General features: G+C 56.5%; 1 protein-coding gene across 1 annotated transcript; it reads right to left on the reverse strand.

Annotated features, from left to right (window-relative positions):
- Positions 1 to 6717: 6717 nt before the first annotated feature.
- On the reverse strand, positions 6718 to 9142 carry KCNJ11 (potassium voltage-gated channel subfamily J member 11). Its single transcript, XM_008071833.2, has one exon. It carries the CDS (start codon positions 8984 to 8986, stop codon positions 7814 to 7816), a length of 1173 nt encoding a protein of 390 aa, XP_008070024.1. The 5' UTR covers positions 8987 to 9142; the 3' UTR covers positions 6718 to 7813.
- Positions 9143 to 9460: the final 318 nt, after the last annotated feature.

Below are 9460 nucleotides of genomic sequence, written 5' to 3' on the forward strand. Positions count from 1 at the left end.
TGTCTGTGTGTGTGTGTTTGTTGGGTTGGTCTCAGTCTGTCTCACAGGCTGGAGTGCAGTGGCACACTCATGGCCACTGCAGTCTCAACCTGCTAGGCTCAGGTGATCCCCCGGCCTCAGCCTTCCTATCTGGAACTACAGGCATACGCCACCACACCTGGCTAATTTTTTGATATATTGTAGAGATGAGGTCTCGCCATGCTGCCCAGGCTGGTCTTAAACCCCTGGACTCAGGCAATTCTCTTGCCCCAGCCATCTAAAGTGCTAGGAAACAGGCATAAGCCACCATGTCCATCTGTAATTAAGATTTTTAATATTTTCAAGTTGCAGTGTCACTCTGTCACCTAAACTGGTGTGTGGTGGTGCAATCATGGCTCACTACAGCCTCCACCTCCTGGACTCAGGAGCTCCCTATGCCCCAGCCTCCAGTGTAGGCTGCAACCATGCCTGGCTAATTTTTTGATTTTTTTTTTTTGTACAGATGAGATCTTACTAGTTGCCTAGGCTGGTCTGGCACACCTAGGCTTAAGTGATCCTCCTACCTCGACCTCCCAAAGTATTGGGGTTACAGGCATGAGCCATGGTGCCAGCCTTCAAATGTTTCTAGAAAGCCACTGTTTCAGACTGCCTTGTTACACAGAAAAAGCTAGCTGTTACAGCTCCTCAGGAAGGTGAGCTTTGACCAAAAGGAGTGTGTCAGCCAGGGAGATGTGCTGCTGAGACCCTTTCGAGAGAGCCCGCGTGAGGAGTGAGTCAGCCCGCATGCTCCTGATGTAGTGTTCAGGGACTGCCTCAGTTTTCCCTGAGGCCATGCTGTCCCAGAGAGCTCTTGCCACTGACGGAGCAAGGCAAGAGCCTCTCGTGGGAGTGCCAGAGCCTTCCTGAGAGTTGTGCAGCAGGTCCTCGAGTAACATCCTTTAGTTCAACATCATGTCGTTCTAACACTGATGACTGAAAACAATCGATTTCCAGCTGGGGCCACGGAGTGGAGTCTGCACGTCTTTCTCAAGGCTGCCTGGGTTTTCTCTGGGTCCTCCCGTTTCCTCCCATACCCCAAAGATGAGCACTTTCAGCCAGTTGCTTGTCTAAATGCCACATCGGAGCGAATGAGTGTGCTCTCCAATGGACTGGCTTCCGTCCAGAGCTGGTGCTACCTGGTGCCCCTCCACTGCAATCATTGCATTGGATAAACAACTCTCTTCCTTGTTTTGTTTGTTTTTTGAGTTGGAGTCTCACACTGTCACCCTGGCTGGAGTGCAGTGGCACGCTCTCGGTCACTGCAGCCTCGACCTGCAGATCCCTCTTCCTCAGCCTTCCAAGGAGCTGAACCCATAGGCATACACCAACGTGCCTGGCTACTTTTTTGACTTATTGTAGAGGGAAGGTCTTGCCACATTGTCCAGACTGGACAGGAACCCCTGGGCTCATGCAGTCCTCTCGCCTCCACCTCCCAAAGTGCTGGGATTACAGGAGTGAGCTACTGTGCTTGGCCTTTGTTTTTCTTCCTCTTTCTTAAATGTATGTACTGTTCACATTTATTTCAGTATTTAATACTGGAAGTGTTTGGGTTTTTTTTTTTTTGGAGCTGGAGTCTTTCTATAACTCAGGCTGGAGTGCAGTGGCACGCTCACAGCCACCGCAGCCTCAACCTGCTGGACTTAGGCGATCCTTCCACCTCAGCTTCTCAAGTAGCTGGAACTACAGGAGTGCATTAGCACACCTGGCCTATTTTTTTAATTTATTGTAGAGATGAGATCTCACCATGTTTCCTAGGCTGGTCTGGAACTCCTGGGCTTAGACAATCCTCTCATCTTGGCCTCCCAAAGCCAAGTCTTGAGTCACCATGCCCAACCTGTTTGGGTCTTTATTTTATTTTTTGAGTCAGAGTCTCACTCTGTCACCCAGGCTGGAGTGCAATGGCATGCTCACGGCCACCGCAGCCTCGACCTGCTGGCCTCAGGTGATCCTTCTTCCTCAGCCTTCCAAATAACTGCAAACACCGGCATGCATCACCACACCCGGTTAATTTTTAAATTTATTGTACAGTCGAGGTCTCCCCGAGTTGTCCAGTGTGGTCTCGAATCCCTGGGCTGAGGCGATCCTCTTGCCTCATCCTGCCAAAGTGCTGGGATCACAGGTGTGTGCCGCTTCACCTGGCATGTTTGTGTCTATTTAGAAGCTTGATGAAATTTTTGGGACCAGAAGTATGCTGTAGGAGCTTAACTCTTATTTATAACAAGGAGTCACTGGGAAAATTCGCTTTGTTCTGCATCGTCTTTCTTTGAATCGCATTTTCCAAGAACCGATCGAAGACGTTAGTTGAGGGCTTACTGCACTGAGGTCGAAGGCTCTTCCTGTTCTATCCTTCCTTGTTCTCCCGCCTCTCCCTTCACCGTCCGCCTGCACAGTGGTCAGAAGATTTTCCCTCATCTACCCCGCTCCTTTATCTGTCACAGGGATCTCCCCCAATAACTTGCTTGCACTTGTAACTGTTACAATGCTGCTTCCCAGAAGACCCAAACTGACACAAGTAGGTCCACTGTCATTGAACTATAATGACAGAAATTGGAATGAGAGGGAAAAATTGCAATGAGGGAGACGATGTCTTCATGGCTTATTTGAGATGCAGGAGCCACCCGAAGGACTTTGGCAGTTCTGTCACAGAGAGACAGGCAGCCGAGCCCGCACAGTTCAGAGATGCACAGCCACGACACTGGCCCTTCCTGAGGGCCCCAACCGCCTGCTCAAGGGCGGACTGTTCACGCTGTCCGCTTTGGGGAGGAACTGCAGGATCATTTTATTCTTCTATGTCCAAGGTGGAGGGGAAACCAAGGACACAGGAGGAATTCGACAGAAAGAATCTTGGTCAGAGCTGTATTGCATTTATTTCTCCTTGATTACTTCAAAGTTAGCTCCCTTTTCCAGTTTCGGGGCATTATGAGAAAAACTGGAATTGATCAAATGAGCTGAAGAGTTAGCAGAGGCAGGCAGGGCTACCCAAAGTCTGGTTTGCTTCAGCTTGGGTGCTTTCGGTCTGGGGAGGAGGAGTTTGGGACATGGGGGGGCGCCCGATAAAACCCCAGACTTATCTTTTGGGGGGCAAGTCCCTTGTAGTACAGGCTTCCCCTGCTAGGTAAGTGTTCTGAGAACCTGAGATTCTTTCAACACTTTTGCCCATTTAATGATGGGTGATTCACGAGCCTACCAGCCCTCACTGCAGTCAGTGTGGCCCCAGTGTGACCCCTGTGACTACCTTTTTTGATATCCCTGGATGAAAAAAATCCTCAAAGGGAGATGCTTTGCCGATGTGGAAGAGAAGAAACAAAAAATGGCAGAAACACTAAAAGGCATCAACAATGATGGATTCAAAAACTGTTCTGAGCAGTGGAAAAAGCATCTTGATACATGTATTGCACCAAACGGAGAGTACGTTAAAGGTGATCGATGCTTTAACATGGAAGAATATACACAGTTTTAAAATAAATACATTCCAGGTTTTTTTAGGTCCCCACTCATATTGGTGCTGCAGGGAGTGATTGCATCTGGTGAAGGGGAGGTGCGTGACTCCCAGAGAAGGGGTAACCCGAGCCTGTAAGCTAAAGAAAACTTCCAGGTGCTGCTGCCCTTTGCTGCACACCTGGACATGGTTGCTTCTCCCAGTGAAGGTAACGCGCTCTGCAGTTACCTTGGCATCACCGTTCCACTCAGTGGCATCAGTGCCCGCAAGGACCCGAGGTCAGGGAAAGGCAGATGGCCACAGTCCCGGACCCAGGCTGGCATTGGCCTGTCCAGACAGCCTGCCCACACGTCACTCCAGATTGGGCCTGCCCGAGTGGAACTAAAATAGGGTGTCATCAGTCCCTGCTTCCCTTTCCAGGAAGACAGACCCTAGAAGGGTAGACTTGGCAGAGAGGCTGCCAGTGTCCTAGGTACCAATGCAGCAAAACCACTTCTGGACCAGGTCCACTGAATCCCACGGGCCTTCCTTTCCCAGCTCCTCTCAAGTTGGAGTAGGTCTGCTCTTCCTCAGACCTGTACCAGTCTGGGTTCACATGTTTTTGATGTGCAGAATGTATGTCTTCTTACCAAACTCTTCTGCACATCTTGGTACAACACAGAGTGCCTGTCACTGGGACTGTATGGCAGAGAGAAAGAGCAGGGCTTTGGCATTAGACAGACTCAGGTCCAATTCTTGGACCTGCCACCTACTAGTTGTGAGATCTTAGCAAATTACCTCTTGCTATAGACCAACTGTCTGTGTCTCCCTAAAATCCACATGTTAAATCCGAATGCTCGAGGTGACAGTATCTGGAAGTTAGGCCTGTGGGAGTGATTGAGTCATGAGATGCCAGGGAGATCCCTCACTCCTTCTGCCATGTGACAGGATGGAGAAGACAGTCATCTAAGAAATAGGCTCTCCACCAGATACCGAACCTGCTGGCACCTTGACCTTGGACTTCTCAGTCTCCAGAACGGTGCAAAATAAATTTGTTATGAGTTACCCAGTCTTTGGTAATGTGTTACAGCAGCCAGAAGAGACAAAGTCACCACCACTTCTACCCTCTTTCCTCTTCTGCAGCTTCTGAGAGCCTCTCTCATAGTACTGCCAGGCCACAGTGACACTTGACTTCCCCTTTTCAGGGGACCTGGAGTATGCATGCAGGGTGTAGCCTGGCTGGGACCACTTCCTCCGCTGCTCTCTTATGATGACTCATGGAACATTCCTGGAGGCAGAATATCAGAATACCAGAAGCAAAGTTCTCATAGCAGGCCCTGAGTGGAGTTCAGGGGAGCCTCCTTGTCCAGTTGAGGCCTGAGCTTTAGGACAGGGTGACCCTGGATGGAGGTAGCACCACCAGTGGGCAAGAACACCTGGGTGGGGGAGGGCCTGGTCCAGACACCCCTCGATGCCAGCTCCTCCCTGAGCCAAGTTTCAAAGCTGGGGTCTCCCTTAGAGCTGGTGGAAGGTCTAGCACCAGTGGCCTGGATCTTCTGGGATCAAGTAGGTCTTCTCTGTGGCCAGCAGGTGGCGCCAAGCCCTCAGCTCTGCCGGCTTCAGGCTCACGGTCACCGGCAGTTTAAGGTCTCTGAAGCGGTGACAGTTTACTCTGGATGGGGCCCCAAGGATGCTGCTGCCAGGAGTCTGGCCCCTCCCCTTGGCCTAAAAGGCATCCAAGCTGAGTCCCAACAGCCAGGTCCCTAGAACGCCATGCTGACTTGGAGTAGCTTTTCACCCCTTCACCCCCTAAACCAAAAGTGGGTCAGTTCTGCCAGGAAGGGAATCAGTGCTGGGGGACTGTGTGGGCGCAGAGCCTGGGCAGCTTAGAGCTTGGACCAGCAGCAGCAACTAACTAGGCCCTCGGCCCTGCCTCAGGAGCAGCTGGGACAGGCCCTCCCTGATCCAGCTGAAGCCCTGTCTGCCGGCCTCACCCTGTAGCAATAACCCTGGCTTGTGGTTCTGCACACCATCCATGCATCCATCATTCATTCATTCATTTGTTTATTCAGCACTTACTCAGTGTCAGGTACAGTGCTGAGTCAGACACAGTCCCTGACCTCAAGAAGCCATGGACTTGGGGACGGAGAGACAGACTCATAAACACAGGCAAAAGGAGAATGTCCTATTGCAGGGGAGGGAAAGGACCATCTTTTTCCAGAGAAATCAGGGAAGGCTCCAAGGAGGCATCATTTGGCTTAGACTTTTATGATTTCAACAGAGATGAGGCGTGGGCCGTCCAGACAAAGGGAACAACATAAGCAAAGGCTCAGAGGTGAGAAGCTCAACGTTCTGTGCAGGGAGGGCTAGGGAGGGAGGCAGTAAGGGATGTGGGTGGGGGACACAGAGTCCTGGCTGGAGGACAGTGGACTGGAAGGCTGCAAAGGCAATCATGGCCTGCAGTGGCTGGCCAGGAAGCTTGGCCTTGACCCAGAAGGTGAGGGGGAGCTCCTGGAGGTATTCCTAAGACCACCTTGGAGGCTGCACAGCAGATGGACTGCAGGGGCTGAGATGGAGACTAGGAGACCAGGGATGGCCTTCACTCCTACGGTTCCACCCCGACCACAGTGTGAGCTGGGAGGGGGCACCATGTAGGAAGTAAGACTGAGCAAGGGCACACAGCATGGAGGGGACGTGTAAAAGCATCCTAACATTTGCCGGGTCCGTGTTCTCGCCACGTGGCTGATTCAGCAGCAGTCACAATAGTTCACATTTATTGAGCACTTACTGCAGACCGGGCACTTAGGCATTGTACATATGGTTTTCACTCCGACAGCAGTTCTACGAGGTAGGTACTCTTAGAATCTCCATTTTATAGATGAGGCAACAGGCATGAAGAGGTTAAGTGACTTGACCACCGTCATATAGGTAGAACCAGGATTCGAGCCCAGGCACTGGCTCGAGAGCTCCTGCTCCTACAATGTCCCTGCCTCCTCCTTGGCATCCCAGCCTTCCGGGAGGTCTTGGGGAGCGGAGGTAGGTCCCAGGGCTATAAAACCTAGTAGGTGCACAAAGGCCGAGATGGCCAGGCAGGCTGACAGGGCCGGGCCACCTGAGGCAGGAGGGGAAAGTCTGCCCGAGCTGGGGGAAGTCAGCCTGAGGTCCCTTCCCCAGCCTCCCTGCTAGGGTCCATGTCACCCCTCGAATATGGGTGCCAGGAGCTTGCCCCTGCCTCCCTCTCTGCCAGCATGCTCGCTGCCTCCCAGAAGAACAGCCGAGAGTTTAGGTCTTGAGGGGGAGGCTTTATTGATAATGGCGAAGGTGGAGTCCTGGGCACATCCAGGCAGCACCGCTCCAAGAGCCCAGGCTCGGTCGGGACCAAGGACCTCTGCCTCGGGACCTCACTCCCCCTCCATCCTGAACTTTCCAGCACTTCCTTTTCCAGCAACCCAAAGACACCTCCCTTCACCCCACCACCCACAGCCACCCCAGACAGTCAACGCGAGTGGGAGCCACTGGTGGGGAGCTGAGACGAGTTGGGGCTGAGACCCATTGTGTGTGGCGGGCACAGGACCCCTCCTCAGCCTCTGGGACAGAAGGGAAGCGGGGGCGCGGCAGCCCCCCAGGAGCCCTCACTGCAGAAGGCTAAGGGCAGCGGCGCAGGTGTCTGCTCCCCGTGCCTGAGCAGAGTTCCACAAAGCCGAGCCTCCTCGGGGCTCCTTCCCCGGCTGCCTCCCCTTCCTGGCCTGAGCCTGCCCCGTGGAGGGGAGCTCCGTCGGTCTCGGCCTGTCCCTGTCTGTGTAGGCGCCACTCCGACCCTCCAGCCGGCACATGCTCTCTCATGGGCTGTCCTCCCTGGCCGGCCAGGCCCAGCCCTGAGCCCAGCGCTTCTTCCAGGGACCGAGTGGGGGCTGGGGCCTGACCACAGGCATTTCTTGGGGCCAGAGAGAGAGAGAGAGAGAGAGAGAGAGAGACAAGCGAGAGTGGCAGCCTCCCAGGGGACTGCTCTTCCCCAGCCACCTGCCCAGCTTGTGGCTGGTCGATCATGGGGACCCGGAACTGGCTGGAGACCCCGCTGTAGAGCCTGGCACCTCCCTCAACCCCTAGCCTGGGGCAGGGGGAGAGGGGTGAGCCAGTCCTGGGCTGGGGCTGGAACGAGCAAGGACAAAAATAACCCAGTACAGGCTCCCGCTGAGGCCAGAAATAGCGTAGTGACAAGTGCCTTGTAGCACCCTGGGCGGGCAGCAGGGGGAGGCTGAGCTGAGCAGGGCCCAGCCTCACTCCGGGCCTGGCCAAGGGGCCCACATCACGTCCACTCTACATACCGTTCCACACTGTCCTCAGGCACACACGTGTGGGGGTCCGAGGGACCACGGCTCAGGACAGGGCATCTGGAGAGATGCTAAACTTGGGCTTGGCCTTGGCCACTGCCACGCTGCGCTTGCGCAGGGGCCCGCGGGCCGAGGCGAGGGTCAGGGCGTCCAGCAGGCTGCGGTCCTCATCAAGCTGGCGCGCGGTGCACAGCGGCGTGGGCACTTTAATGGTGTTGCCGAACTTGGAGTAGTCCACGGAGTAGCGCCCGTCCTCCTCAGCCACGATGGGGACGAAGCGCTGGCCCCACAGGATCTCGTCCGCCAAGTAGGAGGTGCGGGCCTGGGTGGTGATGCCCGTGGTCTCCACCACGCCCTCCAGGATGACGATGATCTCGAGGTCCTGGTGGTGGTGCAGGTCGCCGGGCGCCAAGTCGTAGAGCGGGCTGTTGGCGTCAATGACGTGGTAGATGATCAGCGGGGCCACCAGGAAGATGCTGTCGCCGCCCACGCCGTTCTCCATGGGGATGTCCACCTGGTGGAGGGGCACCACCTCGCCCTCGGGGCTGGTGGTCTTGCGCACCACCTGCATGTGGACGGTGGCGCTGATGATCATGCTCTTCCGGAGGTCGCCCACGCGCAGCATGAAGCAGAGGCGGCCCTGGCGCAGCGCGATGACGGCGTGCTTGCTGAAGATGAGGGTCTCGGCCCTCCGGTGGGCCTGCGCCGTCTTCATGAAGATGCAGCCCAGCATGATGGCGTTGATCATGAGCCCCACGATGTTCTGCACGATGAGGACCAGGATGGCCAGCGGGCACTCCTCGGTCACCATGCGCCCGCCGAAGCCGATGGTCACCTGGACCTCGATGGAGAAGAGGAAGGCGGAGGAGAAGGAGTGGATGCTGGTGACGCAGGGCTCGGCGGCGCCCTCGGCCGGGGCCAGGTCGCCGTGGGCGAAGGCGATGAGCCACCAGGCCATGGCGAAGAGCAGCCAGCTGCACAGGAAGGACATGGTGAAGATGAGCAGGGTGTGCGGCCACTTGAGGTCCACCAGCGTGGTGAACACGTCCTGCAGGAAGCGGCCCTGCTCCCGGATGTTCTTGTGCGCCACGTTGCAGTTGCCCTTCTTGGACACAAAGCGGGCCCTCCGCTCGCGGGCGCGGTAGCGGGGCTCCGCGGGGTCCTCCGCCAGGCGCGTCAGCACATACTCCTCAGGGATGATGCCCTTGCGGGACAGCATGGCGCCGCGACCCCCAGGGAGGGCCTTCCCCCATAGGGGACGCCCCCCTGCCCCGGCCTAGGGCCTCGCTGGGGCGGCCCCCTCGGGCGCCCTCTCCCCCGGGGCCGCCCTCTGCGCGTGCTGGCCTCCCTCTGCGAGGCCTCCCGCCGCCGACTCTTCCCTCCTCCGGCTGACCCCGCTTCGCTCGTCTACACCCGCCGCACACCTCAGCCCGCCTGCCCATTGACCGGGGAGCCCCGGCCCTGCGCGCCCTCCACCTGGCCCCGGATGCCGGCCCAGCTCTCCCCCGCCAGCCGACCCCCCTTGCGCCCCCCACCCCCGAGACCCCTTCTCCCGCCCAGCCCGCCTTCTCGACCCACCCGAGAACTTAACACCTCCGGGTCCCTCCAACTCCCCAGACCTCACGCAACCCCCACCGCGCCTCCCGCGTCGCCCATGTCGCCTCCGGGTCCCCGCCCAGCTCCAGCCTGCGGT

Source organism: Carlito syrichta, unplaced genomic scaffold (assembly GCF_000164805.1).
Source record: "Carlito syrichta isolate Samal-C Ts95f unplaced genomic scaffold, Tarsius_syrichta-2.0.1 Scaffold314760, whole genome shotgun sequence".
In the NCBI taxonomy this organism is placed as follows: Eukaryota; Metazoa; Chordata; class Mammalia; order Primates; family Tarsiidae; genus Carlito; species Carlito syrichta.

Coding starts and splice junctions, on each gene's coding strand:
- KCNJ11 (XM_008071833.2), bottom strand. CDS start 8,986: ATGCTGTCCCGCAAGGGCATCATCCCTGAGGAGTATGTGCTGACGCGC.